The sequence below is a fragment of the Somniosus microcephalus genome, chromosome 4 (genome assembly GCF_052327205.1).
Source record: "Somniosus microcephalus isolate GS21.2 chromosome 4, FLI_Smic_1.0, whole genome shotgun sequence".
In the NCBI taxonomy this organism is placed as follows: Eukaryota; Metazoa; Chordata; class Chondrichthyes; order Squaliformes; family Somniosidae; genus Somniosus; species Somniosus microcephalus.
In genome coordinates, this window is record NC_140990.1 from 326055055 (window position 1) to 326074003 (window position 18949).

Genomic DNA, 18949 nt, shown 5'->3' on the forward strand with positions numbered 1-18949 from the left:
CATGTTGTGGTTGGGAGAATGTGATGCACTCACACATCATATGCTGCTCACCATGCCACTCGGGAGGGGATCCTCGTACTTACTGTCCACTCCGCGAGGGCTAAGACCCATGCTCTCCATAGGATCTGGAATGCCACAGTAAGACCTCCCTCGAACCTCCATTGTAAACACTCCCAGTTTCTGTAATCTCTCCTCTTTGCTCAATGCCTAATCTGAGTCGCCCTTTGCAGTTTCCTCGTTCAATGCCAGGATACCCCCACTGTAGCATGGGGACCATGGTTATGTGCAATAGCCCAGGGTAACTCCTAAAACAATGGAATCGTTTGCCCGAAAATGAGCTGACTCCTTGTCGGCCAATGAGCTTTGAAGAGGAGTGCCTTACCTCCAATGACCGCAGAATCCATTCCGCCACCGTCACTCATGGGGGTGTTTGCTGGAGGAGAACTTTCTGCAATAAACCACAGCACATAGAATCAGTCAGCTTAGGTATCATCACTAGAGCCTATCGACAGTGCAACGTCAGTTTAGAGGAACCAACAAGACAACCATTAAGATCTTGATGAAACTGCTACCTAACCTCTAGCCCCCCCCAAAAAAATTGGTTTGGATAAAGAAAGCCATTCTGTCCTTTTGCGTCAGTTTGACTCAGTTGGTACCACTTTCTCAGATCAGAAGGTTGCGGCTTCAAGTCCCGCTACAGGACTTGAGAACGTAATCTCGGTCCTCCAGGGCAGTTCGGAGAGAGTGCGGTGTTGTCGGAGGTACCGTGTTTTCGATGAAATGGTATACTGAAGTCCTATCTGCCAGGTTAAAGAGCCCAGGGAAATTTTTTAAGGAGAGCAAAGAGTTCCTTGTGTCCAGGCCAACAATCTCCGCTGAACCAATGCCACCAGAAAGAAATGATCTGGTCATTCATCTCAGAATCACAGAAACCCCACAGTGCAGATAGAGGCCATTTCGGCCCATCGAGCCTGCACCGACACATATCCCACCCGATCCCCGTAACCCCTATACCAACACATATCCCACCCTATCCCCACGTATTTAATCCCCCTAACACTAAGGGTCAATTTATCATAGCCAATCAACCTAACCCGCACATCTTTGGACTGTGGGAGGAAACCGGAGCACCCGGAGAAAACCCACGCAAACACGGGGAGAATGTGCAAACTCCACACAGACAGTCACCCGAGGCCGGATTCGAACCCGGGTCTCTGGCGCTGTGAGGCAACAGTGCTAACCACTATGCCACCGTCTCCTTGGCTATGTGTGCAAATTAACTGCCACAAGCCCCAACATAACTTTAATAACTGCTTTTCTTTAGTATTGTGTTGGTTATGAAATGCTTCAGGAGGTTATGAGGAAATTATAATAGTGTTATATCAATGTTCATGGTTTCCCCCCTCCCATATTATTGGCCCAACCCCACCCTAATCTCATTGCACCATCAAGCAGCGTCCTGGCAACCAATTCCAACTTTGCAGTGTCAGCTGTGGCTCAGTGGGCAGCACCCTCACCTCCGAGTCAGAAGGTTGTGGGTTCAAGTCCCACTCCAGTGCTGAGGGAGCGCTGGACTGTCGGAGGTGCCGTCTTTCGGGTGAGACGTTAAACCGAGGCCCCGTCTGCTCTCTCACCGGGTGGAAGTAAAAGATCCCATGGCCACTATTTCGAAGAAGAGCAGGGGAGTTATCCCCGGTGTCCTGGCCAATATTTATCCTTCAATCAACATCACTAAAACAGATTATCTGCAAAGAAATACTTTAGAAATCGGGTCAGAGAATAAATATTTTTTAAAAGATTATACCTTGCTGTCAGTGGTGATGCTACAGTACCTCACTGGCCGGGGGGGGGGGAGGGGGAGAGGGGGGCAGCACTTTCCATAATAAATTTGGACATATAAGAAAGTTGACAGGGAACGTGCGAGCAAGAAAGATATCATACAACAGTGACAACAATTTGCATTTATATAGCACCTTTACCAGTTAAAGCGTCCCAAGGCGCTTCACAGGATCGTTAAACAGAATTTGACACCAAGCCACGTAACGGCAATATTAAGACGGGTAAGGCGATTGGTTTGAAGGAGCATCTTAAAAAGGAGGAGAGGTAGAGGGAGGAGAGGTTTAGCCAGTGAATTCCAGAGCTTGGGACCTAGGCAGCTGAAGGCACAGCTGCCAATGGTGGAGCGATGAAAATCCTGGGGTGGTGGGGGAGACACACAGGCATATAAATGCACGCACATACACACACATCAAAATTCGCAAATAACACAATGTGATTAACAGTGAAGGGGACTGTAAGCAGTGACAGGAGACAAGTTAGGAGATTGGGCAGCTGGACAAATGTGAGATAAATTTGGGGGGGAAAAAAAAGGAAATGTATATTAAATGTAAAACCTTATCGGATTAGAAGAGAGAGTGTCTTAGGGATTCAGATGCAAAAAATGATTTTTAAAATGAGACTATTGTATATCCTTGATGTGGCGTTTCCTGTCATCTCTACCAGGCCTCCTCTAACTCTAAATCTAATCTCACCCTCACACACTCACAAAGCACAGTAGTCTCCAGCAGGGATGGATTATACAGCATTTCTTAGACAATGAATCATAACATAGCATGAGCCATATACAGTGTCAGCTGTGGCTCAGGGGATAGCACCCTCACCTCAGTCATGAAGGTTGTGGGTTCAAGTCCCACTCCAGAGACTTGAGCACAAAACTCTAAGCTAACACTCCAGTGCAGTGCTGAGGGAGTGCTGGAGTGTCAGAGGTGCCGTCTTTCAGATGAGACGTTAAACCGAGGTCCCGTTTGCTCTCTCTCAGGTGGACATGAAAGATCCCATGGCCACTATTTCGAAGAGGAGCAGGGGCAGTTATCCCCGGTGTCCAGGCCAATATTTATCCTTCAATCAACATCACTAAAACTGATTATCTGATCATTATCACATTGCTGTTTGCGGGAGCTTGCTGTGCACAAATTGGCTGCCGCGTTTCCCACATTACAACAGCGACTACACTTCAAAAAAAAATACTTCATTGGCTGTAAAGCGCTTTGGGGCGTCCGGTGGTCATGAGAGGCGCTATGTAAATGCAAGTCTTTCTTTTTACATGCAGGCTGGACAGGGAATAAGAGAGTTACAATAGTCCACATCAGCATAAAACGTGGCAAATGTTACACAGGAATATTCATAGCTGGGCAAGATTTGCATGCTTTATATTTGCATTGCATGTGAATTTGACTATTTTTACATGTCACGCTCTTGCAACTAGCGGCTGGTTATCATGATAAGTCAGTTTATTAAAATACCCACACAGAACCGGGTGGGGTTGTATACAAAGTTGTCGCTAATTTTTTTTGGGTACGCGGCTCCTATAACGGGCTGGGCAGTCCATTCAAATTTCCGCACAAGCACGGTTTTTCCATTGAAAAGCCACTGAGCGACCTGCGCGAGGTGGCTGTGCAACTTAACAGGAACATTGATTGTATATCAGAATCTGCGATGCTAGTGGCTATAAGTGTCTGAAAGAAACAAAGGCAAATGAGTTCTATATCAGAGCCCTTAGAGAGAAAAAAAATCTAACTAACAAGGATATTAAGCTGATCAAAATTAAGACTTGCTTCTACCATCTCAGCCAGTTTAGATAGGGCGAGAGAGCGCGTGTGCTCGTGGTATTATTAAGAAAGGGGGAGGAATGTTTTGGAAACTTTGCTCAGTACTGTAAGGTACCCGAGTTTAAAAGTAGGCAGCTGATGAGGCACCCACCTTGGACTTGCTGACTGTACCTACACTGATGTAAATTAAAACACCTCTGTGGCCCTAGGCTCAGTAATTGCTTCAAGTCAGCTTCTCCAATGTGGTCAACCTCGTTCAAGCAGGGCTTAAAATAAAAACATTCCCCCCCAAAAAAGGGCAAAGTTGAAGAATGTTCACGTTGGAGAATGAAGACATGGAGAAGATCACCCCCTTTACTTTTCTCCTCTCTCTTTCCCCCCCCCCACCCCCCACCACCACCCCCGCTGCACCCCAATGGCACTTCCCTCACCTCCAAACAAAATGGCCAGACACCCCATCAATCCGACCCCTGCAATAGGAGTGACAGGCAACCGGAGTCGCAGGCCCCCATTAATAATGATCTGGAATGAGACACTCATTTAAATTGGGATGAAAATTAATTGATCAATCTTCCCCTTTATGGGCTAGGATCTCTGATCTCGTTAACTGCAGCGTTTTAAACAAGTCCTTACCATCTATGATTTTATATACAATTGACAAATGGAGAGAGAAAGAGAAAGACAGTGAGAGTGAGAAACAGAGAGAGAGAGAGAGGATTTGGTATAATGGAGTAAGACAGGATGTTCGTTGTAATAAATTAGAAAGTTTTCTGAAATCAGAGACTTGAGAAATTAAGTGACAGATAGGTGCATGAATCAGAAATAAAATACGATCGCGGCTACAATACACAGCAATTTTTCTAAAAAGTGCCTGTTCTCATTGATGTGGCTGAAAGGCAATGATTTGATGAAATCCAGCCTCACTCCACCAAACGGTTACATAAGAACATAAGGCGTAGGAGCAGGAGGAGGCCATTCGGCCCCTCGAGCCTGCTCCGCCATTCAATAAGATCATGGCTGATCTGATCTTGGCCTCAACTCCACTTCCCTGCCCGCTCCCCATAACCCTCGACTCCCTTATCGTTCAAAAATCTGTCTATCTCCACCTTAAATATATTCAATGACCCAGCCTCCACAGCTCGCTGGGGAAGAGAATTCCAAAGATTCATGACCCTCAGGAGAAGAAATTTCTCCTCATTTCCGTTTTAAATGGGTGCCCCCTTATTCTGAAATTGTGCCCCCTAGTTGTAGATTCCCCCACGAGGGGAAACATCCTCCCTGCATCTACCCTGTCAAGCCCCTTCAGAATCTTATATGTTTCAATAAGATCCCCTCTCATTCTTCTAAACTCCAATCAGTATAGGCCCAACCTGCTCAACCTTTCTTCATAAGACAACCCCTTCATCTCCGGAATCAACCTAGTGAACCTTCTCTGAACTGCCTCCAATGAAAGTATATCCTTCCTTAAATAAGGAGACCAAAACTGTACGCAGTACTCCAGGTGTGGTCTCACCAGCGCTCTGTACAGTTGTAACAGGACTTCCCTACTTTTATACTCCATTCCCTTTGCAATAAAGGCCAACATTCCATTTGCCTTCCTAATTACTTGCTCTACTTGCATGCTAACTTTGTGATTTATGTACAAGGACCCCCAGATCCCTCTGTGCTCAGGATTTTGTAATCTCTCCCCATTTAAACAATAATTTGCTTTTTTATTTTTCCTACCAAAGTGGATAACCTCACATTTTCCCACGTTATACACCATATGCCAAATTCTTGCCCACTCACTTAGCCTATCCATATCCCTTTGGAAATTCTTTGCGTCCTCCACACAATTTGCTTTCCCACCTATCTTTGTATCATCAGCAAATTTGGCTACACTACACTCGGTCCCTTCATCCAAGTCGTTAATATAGATTGTAAATAGTTGAAGCCCAAGCACGGATCCCTGTGGCACCCCACTAGTTACAGTTTGCCAACCTGAAATGACCCATTTATCCAGACTCTCTGTTTTCTGTTAGTTAGCCAATTCTCTATCTATGCTAATATATTACCCCCAACCTCGTGAGCTCTTATCTTGTGCAGTAACCTTTTATGTGGCACCTTATCGAATGTCTTCTGGAAATCCAAATACACCACATCTACTGGTTCCCCTTTATCCACCTTGCTCGTTACATCCTCAAAGAACTGCAGCAAATTTGTCAAACATGATTTCCCTTTCATAAAACCATGCAGACTCTGCTTGACTATATTACGATTTTCTAAATGTCCTGCTACCTCTTCCTTAATGATGGACGCCAGCATTTTCCCCAATGACAGAGGTAGGCTAACTGGTCTATAGGTGCCTGCTTTCTGTCTCCCTCCTTTCTTAAATAGGGGCGTTACATTTGCGGATTTCCAGTCTGCTGGGACCTCTCCAGAATCCAGGGAGTTTTGGTAGATTACAACCAATGCATCCACTATCTCTGCAGTCACCTCTTTTAAGACCCTAGGATGTAGGCCATCGGGTCCAAGGGGACTTGTCCACCTTTAGTCCCATTAGTTTACCTAGTACTTTTTCTCCAGTGACAGTGATTGTAGTTGGCAATATAAAAATTGGCACAATTTGAAAGGTTGGACCAAAAAATTTGTTAGGTAAGGGCATCAAGGGATATGAATTTAAGGCGGGTAAATGGCGTTGTCAGATAAGCCATGATATAACTGAATAGTAGAACATGATCGAGGAGCAGAATGACCACCTCCTGATCATACGTTCACATGTTCCAAACAGCCATCTTGAACAGCACCAAACTCTGCAAAGTCAAGTGACTTTATCAAAATGGACTTTTATCAGATGCAAGATTATCTTACAATAATTATTCGCTGATGAGCACCTGCAAAAAAATGGTTTGAAAAGCCATTTCATTCAATCCCAGTGGCAATAACTCTCCGCCCAAGTGGATCAGCTTGGCTCAGTTGATGGCACTCTTGTCTCTGTAGGAGTTCCCAAGCCCCGTGATGAAATAGGGAAATTTTTGCATTTCATTATCAAGCCTTAAAATTGCAAGAGCTAAAATGAAAGCGGTCTTCCCCTTCCTCAAATTTCAAAATGGAGGCTGGGAGAGGAGGAGGTAGAGTTTGCGCTAGTAAAAACCCAAAACCGGCCAGCCGAGTGTAAAAAAAAGAGGAATTTCAGGCGCAAGTTACGTCCAACACAGACCGGGTTTCCGCCATTTTTTACCGCTGATTTAAAAGAACCTCGTGCTGGAAGCTGGCCCCGCCTCCAAAACTGGCCACGCCCCCAGATCGAATTAATCAACATGCCGAGGTTTCGTTTTTGGGATCTGGGCGCCGCTGGCAAGCCCAGCATTTATTGCCCATCCCTAGTTGCCCTTGAGAAGGTGGTGGTAAGCCACCTTCTTGAACCACTGCAGTCCGTGTGGTGAAGGTACTCCCACAGTGCTGTTAGGGAGGGAGTTCCTGGATTTTGACCCAGCGACGATGAAGGATCGGCGATGTACTTCTAAGTCAGGATGGTGTGTGACTTGGAGGGGAACTTGGAGGTGGTGGTGTTCCCATGCGCCTGCTGCCCTTGTCCTTCTAGGTGGAAGAGGTCGCGGGTTTGGGAGGTGCTGCCGAAGAAGCCTTGGCGAGTTGCTGCAGTGTGTCTTGTAGATGGTACATACTGCAGCCACGGTACGCTGGTGGTGGAGGGAGTGAATGTTTAAGGTGGTGGATGGGGTGCCAATCAAGCGGGCTGCTTTGTCCTGGACGGTTTTGAGCTTCTTGAGTGTTGTTGGAGCTGCACTCATCCAGGCAAGTGGAGAGTATTCCATCACACTCCTGACTTGTGCCTGGTAGATGGTGGAAAGGCTTTGGGGAGTCAGGCGGTGGGACACTCGCCACAGAATACCTAGCCTCTGCCCTGCTCTTGTTACCACAGTATTTGTGTGGCTGGTCCAGTTAAGTTTCTGGTTAATGGTGACCCCCAGAATGTTGATGGTGGGGGATTCGGCGATAATCATGCCATTGAATGTCAAGGGGAGGTGGTTAGACTCTCGCTTGTTGGAGACAGTCATTGCCTGGCACTTCTGTGGCGCGAATGTTACCTGCCACTTATCAGCCCAAGCCTAAATGACATCCAGGTCTTGTTGCATGCGGGCATGGACTGCTTCATTATCTGAGGAGTTGTGAATGGCGCTGAACACTGTGCAATCATCAGTGAACATCCCCTAATTGCGCCTGTTTGTGGCCCTTTGAGAGGCTCTGAAGATAAAGTTCTTTGTTCTTTTTTTAAAAAGCGCAATGGCACAAATAGGCATCTTTTAAAAGTTATTAAAATATTGAAAAATATTTAATTTACTAAGAAACTGACTGTTGTACACTGCTGTAACTAGTAAATGGTTCTGTATAGTTTTTCAGTCATTTAAAATCGGGTTACTCACAGGTGTTGGATTGACACAGATTAAAAATGTTTATTTTATTGTGAAGAATGCATTTTCAGCTGTATTAATAAAACTGCACCAGGTTACCACTCAGTCATAATGGCACAGAAGGAGGCCATTCGGCCCATCGAGTCCGTGCCGGCTCTCTGTAGAGCAATCCAGTCAGTCCCATTCCCCCGCTCTATCCCCGTGGCCCTGCAAGTTTATTTCCCTCAAGTGCCTATCCAGTCTCCCCTTGAAAACACTGAGTGTCTCCGCTTCCACCACTTCCGTCGGCAGCGAGTTCCAGGTCTCCACCACTCGCTGCGTAAAAAAAGATTTCTCACATCCCCCTGTATCTCTGGCCCAAAACCTTAAATCTGTGTCCCCTGGTCCTTGTACCATCAACTAGTGGGAACAGCCTTTCCCCGTCTAGCCTATCCAAACCAGTCATAATCTTGTACACCTCTATCAAATCACCCCTCAACCTCTTGCTGTAATGAAAGCAAATCCAGCTTCTCCAACCGGTCCCTGTAGCTAAGATCCTCCATCCCCGGAACCATTCTGGTAAATCTCCTCTGCACCCGCTCAAGGGCCTTCACATCCTTCCTAAAGTGTGGTGACCAGAACTGGACGCAATACTCCAGTTGTGGCCTAACCAGCGCTTTATAAAGGTTCAGCATAACTTCTCTACTTTTGTACTCAAGGAACTTTTTTTAATGCAAGGAAAAAGACCAATTCCGTTCTAAAATGCTGCCCGAGTGCGCTGGTCCATGGCAGATTTTAACATTTGTCATTATGCAAATGAGTTTGAGCAGAAACTTGAACCATAATTTCACTTTGGAAAAGTAGCACAATTTTGCGCGTAATTTGCACCTGGATTGCCGATTGCGTCCAAAGCGGAAACTCTACCCGGAGAGGTCTATGGAACCGAGGCGAAAAATGCCTTCATCACGTATCATTCCATTTGGTCGTCAAACAAACCCATGTATCCCGTCTAATTTTCAGTTCAGTCAAGACATTTTGCAAGTATGAGAGACGAGGACAACGTGGGAGCACTTGCGCATCATCATTCTACGTCGCAGCTCGCACCAGTGTGTTTTTAATCATAGCTGATTAAACAATTCGGTCTTCAGAGGCTTTTGGACTGTTTAAATACTGGAGAACTCTCATGTCTTTCCTTCTAGCTAGAAATTCAAATTCACATCATCCACCTACAAGATTGTATCATGAAGAACTACGAGAGATCGTCATCCAAAAGTCCTGTCGTTTATCAAACTGCACAAGAAATAAAAGGTCAATAAAAAACACCCAGATAAGCTATCTCCACTGACTAGTGAGTCAGTAACTGGAGAGCATAAATTTTCCCAAAATGAACAACAAAGGGTTTGGAGAATTATCATCATGCAGTGGGTGGTTTGGATATCGACTGCTCAAAACAGGGGTGGAATTGGAATCCACAAAGCTTTTTAAAATGGAAGTGGATATATAATGGCCCAGAAATTCGGGTCCCAACGCGCGAGTACGGACGGAGTACTCACGCGTGGACCCGATGGAAGTGCCGGTTTCTTGCATGCACTACGCATGCGCGGGAAATCGGCATTTCCAATCCTCTGAACCAAGGGGTTCAGAGGTCAAATGCATGCGCGCAGGAGTCTGCGCGTGTGCGTTGAACTTCCTTTTTTTCCAGGTTTGCCCGTGTGTGAAGGCCTCCACTTTTTACACTTGAAAAAAGCAGATGTAAGGACTTAATTTTAAAAGGTAAGAGGTCTAATAATTAGAATGAGAATTTTTTTTCCACAAGTTTATTATTTTTAAAGACTTTACAGTAAGGTAAGTGTATTTTTAGCCCTGATTTTTTATAAAATTATTTTTTTCAAAAATTTAATTTACTGTTTATAAAACAGTTATTTAAAGTTATTTATAGTTCATTTAAATAGTGTGATTTAAAAAAATTTTTATTTCAAGTTTAAGTACTGTTTTGGGCGCCCGGCGTTTTCATGAGTTTGACAGTTCTTACTGTCAAACTCATGAAGGAACTTTTCCCTCCTCTGATTGGTTGCCCGGTGCTCACGTGATCCCAGCCGACGCATCGCACTAAGTATGCCGCTGGGTCACGTAAGCACAGCGCGCCGGGAGCTGGACCGGGCCACAGACAGGAAATCCACGCAGGGCCAGGCCTCAACTGTCGGCGCGCTATGTAAGTGTAGGTCGGGGGCTTGCACCCGCGGGAAGCCCCCGACACGAATTTCTGGGCCATATATTTTTTAAACTGTTAAAACGGACACGTGGAAAAGGGCAGGGGTATGGGAATAAATGGATAGCTTCAGAGATTTGGTACTTGCTGCGCTGTGAAATATTATGATTCAGTGCCATCGGAAAACAGCGCAAGGCTGCAGAGATTCGAGTGGCTGCTGCCCGTAACTTCAGGTGGTTCAGAGTGCAATTAATGACAGCCTAAAGTCCTGACTGAAGACTAGGGATGCCGGCGTCGTCGGCAAGGCCAGCATTTATTGCCCATTCCTAGTTGGCCTGAGAAGGCGGTGGTGGGATGCCTTCTTCGAGAACCACCGGGTAGCAATTTGACGGAACTGAGCAGCCACTTCAGGTAAGAGTCAACCACATTGAACATTAGAGTCACCTATGAGAGAGACCGGGTAAGGACGGCAGCTTCCCATCCCTAAAAAAAAGATTAGTCAGCCAGTTGGAATTTTAAGATAATTCAACAGCTTCATGGTCATGTACTGATACGAGCTTTTTACTCCCAGGTTTTTCTTTAATTATTAATGGCCTCTAATTTGCGGTCAGCAAAGGCACTCGCCGCTGGCCCCGATGAAAGCTGCCCACAGAGATCTCGCGATCGCTGTGGCGTGAAGTTTGCCTTTCGCGCCGTGCAGTTCACTGTCGCGCTGTGTAATGGGGATTCCTAGGGAAGAGCTGCAGTGAGGTCAACAAGCTGTCTAAGCAGCCAATCACGCCGAAGAATTCTCACAGACAGCAATACCAGGAAATGAGAAGCTGCTTTTATCCAAACTTTTTTAAAAATGTTAGAGTGTGAAATAAAGATTGGGACTTTCACATGGAGATAAGATAGAAGCTGAAATATGAACAAACTTTTTTTACAAATTGTAATTTTTATCATAATGGAGAAATTTGACACTCCGCAAATATAAAAATTAGTTTTTCAGGGCCTTAACGTTTGTTCAGAAGTCAATACGTTGTCAAAACCCCAGTTACACAGTATCCAACAAGACTTAACATTTAAATGCGATATTTAACTGCGATACTGTCGTGGAAAAGTTAATGTTTTTGTCAGTTTCACTGATTACCGGCTATGGTGCGGGGTGGGTGGTCCACGGCGCAGCCAGTGTTGGAGCAGTGAATGACTGACCGCAACTTCAGGATTTCCGTGTTCAGATGCGCGTGTGCTAAATCCAGAGGTTGTGGTCAGTTTCAGAGGGGTAATGGCAGCAAACGCTGACAGTTCGCCATCATTGCCATCGCAAAATCCATTTTTTTTTTTTTTTTAATATAAAAAGGTCAATTTCTCAAACTGCCATGGTGAGGTTTTTTAAAAATTCTTTTATGGGATGTAGGAGTCACCGGCAAGGCCAACATTTATTGCCCATCCCTAATTGCTCGAGAAGGTGGTGGTGAGCCGCCTCCTTGAACCGCTGCAGTCCGTGTGGTGAAGGTACTCCTACAGTGCTGTTAGGTAGGGAGTTCCAGGATTTTGACCCAGCAACGATGAAGGATCGGCGATATACTTCTAAGTCAGGATGGTGTGCGACTTGGATGGAAACTTGGAGGTGGTGGTGTTCCCATGCACCTGCTGCCCTTGTCCTTCTATGTGGAAGAGGTTGCAGGTTTGGGAGGTGCTGCCGAAGAAGCCTTAGTGAGTTCCTGTAGTGCATCTTGTAGATGGTACACACTGCAGCCACAGTAAGCTGGTAGTGGAGGGAGTGAATGTTTAAGGCGGTGGATGGGGTGCCAATCAAGCGGGCTGCTTTGTCCTGGATGGCATCGAGTTTCTTGAGTGTTGTTGGAGCTGCACTCATCCAGGCAAGTGGAGAGTATTCCATCACACTCCTTACTTGTGCCTTGTAGATGGTGGAAGGGCTTTGGGGAGTCAGGAGGTGAGACACTTGCCACAGAATACCCAGCCTCTGACCTGCTCTTGTTGCCACAGTATTTATGTAGCTGGTCCAGTTAAGTTTCTGGTCAATGGTTACCCCCAGGATGATGGTGGGGGATTCGACGATGGTAATGCCGTTGAATGACAAGGGGAAGTGGTTAGACTCTCGCTTGTTGGAGATAATCATTGCCTGGCACTTCTGTGGTGCGAATGTTACCTGCCACTTATCAGCCCAAGCCTGAATGTCATCCAGGTCTTGTTGTATGCGGGCATAGACTCCTTCATTATCTGAGGAGTTGTGAGCTGCACTGAACACTCTGCAGTCATCAGCAAACATCTCCATTTCTGACCTTCTGTTGGAAAGGTCATTGATGAAGAAGCTGAAAATGGTTGGGCCTAGGACACTGCCCTGAGGAACTCCTGCAGCAATGTTCTGGGGCTGTGATGATTGGCCTTCAACCACCACAACCATCTTCCTTCGTGCTATGTATGACTCCAGCCAGTGATGAGTTTCCCCCCCCCCCCCCCACCCCGATTCCCATTGACTTCAGTTTTACCAGGGTTTCTTGATGCCACACTCGGTCAAATGCTGCCTTGATGTCAAGAGCAGTCACTCTCCCCTCACCTCTAGAATTCAGCTCCTTTGTCCATGTTTGGACCAACACTGTAATGAGGTCGGGAGCAGAGTGGTCTTGGCAGAACACAAACTGGGCATCAGTGAACAGATTATTGGTGAGTAAGTGCCGCTTGATAGCACTGTCGATGACACCTTCCATCACTTTGCTGATGATTGAGAGTAGACTGATGGGGTGGTAATTGGCTGGATTGGATTTGTCCTGCTTTTTGTGGACAGGACATACCTGGGCAGTTTTCCCCATTATCGGATAGATGCCAGTGTTGTAGCTGTACTGGAACAGCTTGGCTAGAGCCGTGGCTAGTTCTGGAGCACAAGTCTTCAGCACGATAGCCGGGATATCGTCGGGGTCCAGAGCCTTTGTTGTATCCAGTGCGTTCAGCCATTTCTTGATATCACATGGAGTGAATTGAATTGGCTGAAGTCTGGCTTCTGTGATGGTGGGGACCTCAGGAGGAGGCCGATATGGATCATCCACTCAGCACTTCTGACTGAGGATAGTTGCAAACGCTTCAGCCTTGTCGTTTGCACTCACGTGCTGGGTTCCACCATCATGGAGGATGGGGATATTCATGGAGCCTCCTCCTCCTCCTCCCGTTACTTGTTTAATGGTCCACTACCATTCACGACTGGATGTGGCAGGACTGCAGAGCATTGATCTGATCCATTGATTGTGGGATCACTTAGCCCTGTCTATAGCATGCTGCTTCTGCTTTTTAGCATGCATGAAGTCCTGTGTTGCAGCTTCCCCAGGTTGGCACCTCATTTGTAGGTACACCTGGTGCTGCTCCTAGCATGCTCTTCTACATGCCTTACTGAACCAGGGTTAGTCCCCTGGCTTGATGGTAATGGTAGAGTGAGGGATATGCCCAGCCATGAGGTTACAGATTGTGGTGGAATATAATTCTGCTGCTGCTGATGGCCCACAGCGCCTGATGAATGCCCAGTTTTGAGCTGCTAGATCGGTTCTGAATCTATCCCATTTAGCACAGTGGTAGTGCCACACAACACGATGGAGGGTGTCCTCAATGTGAGGACGGGACTACGCCTCCACAATGACTCTGCGGTGGTCACTGCTACCAATACTATCATGGACAGATGCATCTGCGACAGGTAGATTGGTGAGGACGAGGTCAAGTAGGTTTTTCCCTCGTGTTGGTTCTCTCACCACCTGTCGCAGGCCCAGACTGGCAGTTATGTCCTTCAGGACTCGGCCAGTAATGGTGCTACCACGCCACTCTTGGTGATGGACATTGAAGTCCCCCACCTCGAGTACATTTTGTGCCCTTATTACTCTCAGTGCCTCTTCCAAGTGGTGTTCAACATGGAGGAGTACTGATTCTTCAGCTGAGGGAGGGCGGTAGGTGGTAATCAGCAGGAGATTTCCTTGCCCATGCTTGACCTGAAGCTACGAGACTTCATGGTGTCCGGAGTCAATGTTGAGGACTCCCAGGGTCACTCCTTCCCGACTGTATACCACTGTGCCGCCACCCCTGGTGGGTCTGTCCTGTCGGCGGGACAGGAAATACCCAGGGATGGTGATGGAGGAGTCTGGGACATTGGCAGAACTCCATTCTCTGGATTAGTCGTCGAGTAGCATTACTACATAGGATGCAGTAGTCCAGTGGTTAAGTAGGAACTCGAGCAAGTGATGCACGTGAGTCACAGTTTCATATTGAGCAAGTTCATCTACACTCTGGAGAATGTTATTCTTTACAAAATAAAGTGATCACCCATTGAGCTTGGCTTGTTTCCCTTTCTGTTCTCTTTCCAGAGTAGTGTCAGGGCCATTACCAATGGACAGCTGGCTCTCACTTATGTACCATATGTTTGGACTGAAGTAGTATCACGTCGTAAGATTAAACCAGCAGTGACAGATTTATTTTATTGGCCATTACAATGTAGCAGCATTCTGGGATCTTACATAATTGTCTGTGAGTTTATGGTCAACTTTACAGTAGAGAATTTGATTGTAATTAGCAAATCTTCTATTAACTTTATTAGGATCTTATTAAGCCATTTGCTGCAGCTTCCTAATTTTTTTTTTGTAATTCGTTCCTGGGATGTGGGTGTCGCCCATCCCCAATTGCCCTCGAGAAGGTGGTGAGCCACCTTCTTGAACCGCTGCAGTTCTTGTGGAGAAATTAGGGATTGAGTTGAATGATTTTAACTACCTTTGTCCACTCTCAATATTCTTTCCACTGATTCATTTTCAGAATACATGAAGGAACAGCGCTTTATTTCCAAGTCAGGATGGTGTCCGACTTGGAGGAGAACATGGAGGTGGTGGTGCTCCCCTGCACCTGCTGTCCTTGTCCTTCGAGATGGTAGAGGTCACGGGTTTGGGAGGTGCTATAAAAGAATGATACTATGGTAAAGGAACACCTTGGTATTGTACCCAGCCAGACCAGGAGATCTCGGATTCGATTTGAATCCCAGTCGCTGTAGTTAACTGATCTCCGCATTAGTCATGTACAATTGGCCCGATACTGCTGGAACAGAGGAACAAAAGATCAGCCAGGGTTCCTGCTTCCACAGTTACCAACTCAAAGTCTGCCATGTGAGGACAGGATTGGGCCCAACTGTGTCAACCTACAAAATTAAAGAGGATACGGACACTTTCTAGGCTGTGCACTCCAGTGCAGTGTTGAGGGAGTGCTGTACTGTGGGAGGTGCCATCTTTCAGATGAGAAGTAATATCAAATCTGCCCCCTCAGGTGGATGTAAAAGATCACTATTCGTAGAAGAGCAGGGGATTTGTTCCCGGTGTCCTGGCTAATATTTATCTCTCAACCAATGTCGCTAAAACAGATAATCTGGTCATTTTCACATTGCTGTTTGTGGGACCTTGCTGTGCACAAATTGGCTGCCGCATTTCCTACATTACAACAGTGACTACACCTCAAAAATAATTCATTAGCTGTAAAGTGCTTTGGAACAGTCTTGAAAGGCGCTATATAAATAAAAGTCCTTCTTCTGGTGAGTTTCCTACATTACAAAAATGACTACAGTTCAAAAGTGCTTCATAGGCTGTAAACTTCCCTGTCCCACTCCAGAGACTTGAGCACAAAAGTCTAAGCTGACACTCCAGTACAGTACTGAGGGAGTGCTGCACTGTTGGAGGTGCCGTCTTTTTGATGAGGCATTAAACCGAGGCCCCCTCTACCCTCTCAGGTGATCCTATGGCACTATATCAAAGAAGAGCAGAGGAGTTAGCCCCGGTGTCCTGGCCAGTATCTATCCCTCAATCAACATCACTAAAAAGCCAGATTATCTGGCCATTATCACATTGCTGTTTGTAGGACCTTGCTGTGTGCAAATTGGCTGCCACGTTTTCAACAACACAACAGTGACTACACTTCAAAAGTACTTCATTGGCTGTAATGCGCTTTGGGGTGTCCGGTGGTTGTGAAAGATGCTATATAAATGCAAGTCTTTTTTTTTTTAAATCATCACATCGCTGTTTGTGGGACCTTGCTGTGAGCAGATTGGCTGGTGCCTTTCCTAGGTTACAACAGTGCCTACACTTCAAAAGTACTACTTTGGCTGTAAAGAGCTTTGGGATGTCCTTGAGGTGGTGATAGGCGCTGTATAAATGCAAGCACTGTTCCCTCCAAACTGTGCACAGGTGCTGTCGTGCCGTAAATCGGGAAAGTACCGTGCTGGCCGCTCATAAGCTGCTCCCAAGATACCGAGTGTGCGCGGCTGCACAACAAATTTAAAAAGGAACCACGCACAAAATAAAAAAATTGAGGGAACATTGAATGCAGGCTCTGCTCTGTTCTTTTTAAATGGTCACTTGGATGGAAACCTGCCCACAGTTGCAGAACCACACGCCAGGAAAAAAAAGTCAGCGCTTTCAGGAGGGGAATTTTGAATGGAAAAATCTACCCTTACTCAGGAACAGCACAGTTAACACTGCAGCGATCAGTGCAGCTGGTCTGCCTCACCACAGCTCAATTACTTCCACACTGTGCAACTACTCGCAGGAACCACAGAACAGCCCACAGTGCAGAAACTCGCTCTCGGAAATACAAGAGCTATTCACTAAAGAGTCCCCAGCCTTCAGTTAAAGAAAAAGGCCAGGATGGATTTTTTTTAATATATATTTTATTTGGAAAGGACATCAATGGGAGAAAAGTGCAGAGTTCAGTAAACAGGATTTAGAATGTTATTTCTGGATAACAACTGGATAAATGTCAGCAATGGATTTGACTGCCAACACACAACATTTGTATGGAAAACAGACAGCACTGTCTAATAACTTTGAAATGTTAATTGGATGCATATGGACAAATAACCACACCCGCCAAACAAATGTTCTGGAGGAACAAGTGGAAAGCTAGGTGGGGGAGGGGGGCAAGGGGAGCCTCTCCCTCTCACTCGACGTACAGTACCACCCCCCCCCCCCTCCTTTTTTCAATCCATAATACTGTAGTAGAAAAAAGGACCGTCGGAACGTGATCAAGGGCGTTCGAGAGCAGTGTGTACTATCCAATTCATTCTGTGTAGCTTTACTGTGTTTAGACACGGGGTCACCATTAACCAGAAACTTAACTGGATCAGCCACATAAATACTGTGGCAATAAGAGCAGGTCAGAGGCTGGGTATTCTGCAGCAAGTGTCTCACCTCCTGACTCCCCAAAGCCTTTCCACCATCTACAAGGCACAAGTAAGGAGTGTGATGGAATACTTACCTGGATGAGTTCAGCTTCAACAACACTCAAGAAGCTCGACACCATCCTGGACAAAGCAGCCCGCTTGATTGGCACCCCATCCACCACCAGCGCACCGTGGCTGTAGTATACACCATCTACAAGATGCACTGCAGCAACTTGCCAAGGCTTCTTCGGCAGCACCTCCCAAACCCACTGTAAAGTCTGTGGGTTGTGCAGTTAATAAATACACAGACTTCCGAAGTAACAAACAAACAGGTCTTTACTATTCGAAGGTCCGGGCGAATCTGCCCAATAACTCCTGGCACAACACTTATATACTGGTGTGGTCACTATCGGTATTACAGTATACAGAAGCCAAACAAATAGTGCCACACCTAAAGTAGCTCCCTTAAAGGTGAACGGTTACATTCAATAGTTCCCTTAAAGATAGACGGGTACATACACTACAATCCTCCCTTTTTAGCTTATTACTTACAGAGTCCCCGTTAAACATACACATCTTCAACTTCCTATAAAACAAATTACAGATATAATCTCGGTGGAGTCAATGTCATATAAAACAATTTACAAATATAATCTCGGTGGCAACAGTTCACAGGTTCAGTCTCTGCGGAAACGGTTCATAGATTCAGTCTCTGATCTGGACTCGTTCCGAACAACATTTCTTTGGTGTAGCCGGATTACCTGGCTAGTGTCCATAGCCTTTTTCTTGACGTAACAGCTTGAACCTTCGTCCTGTTGAACCAGCAGTGCGGACTTTTACAACCAACTGGCTGTCTTGACGTTTTCCAGTTTTTCAACTAATTTAGCTCCTTTCGTAATGTCCCGCCTGGAATGGTAGAAGTGCTAATATTTTAGACAGTTATTATCTTCTGCTTCTTCTTTTTCTTTTCTGCCTTTTTGAAACTCTCGGAGCTCCTTTCTCGGCTGCCAGCTGTAGCGCCACCAACACTCTATGTTCCTTAGACCTTAAGTGCTTCATCCGGATTTCAGCACTTTGGGAGTTTTCATCACAAGCTGGGCAGACCACATCCTCGTAATATTCAGTGTCACTCAACAGGTCATGGTAATATTCGGGTTCGTCCTGAGTTAGGCCAGCGAGAGAGACTTCTTCTTCCTCCTCACCCGTCTGGACGTTAGCTGACGGTGGTTCCTTCCCTAAACATCTTTCTTGAAAAGCCTTCTTCATGCATTCATATTCATCCCGCTCTTCCTGGGTTATCTGCCATTCCTTCACGACGGACCTCATTTGTGAGTTCAATACCTTCCTTTCCATCGGTAATTGCGTTATCAGGCTACTTAACCCTTCTACTGAAGTAACGGTTTCCACATTCTTCTGTTCACCTTGACGTGATTCAACATACTTTTGGCATCCTTGTAAAATTTGTGTTGCCACCTCAGCTATCTCCGTGACTTTTGAGAGCTCCGAATTCGTTCCCCCTGAAGATTGAAGCTCGTGTTCAGATTGTTCCCCTTGCAAAGTCTTGTCC

General features: G+C 46.0%; 1 protein-coding gene across 2 annotated transcripts in view; it reads right to left on the bottom strand.

Annotated features, from left to right (window-relative positions):
• The window catches only part of gypc (glycophorin C (Gerbich blood group)), a 159566-nt gene that overhangs the window by 31841 nt on the left and 108776 nt on the right, over positions 1–18949 (bottom strand). For both annotated transcript variants that reach the window (XM_085986860.1, XM_085986861.1), the window contains one exon: positions 383–448. In XM_085986860.1, the coding sequence (XP_085842986.1) occupies positions 383–448 (66 nt within the window). The remainder of the gene's footprint in view (positions 1–382; positions 449–18949) is intronic.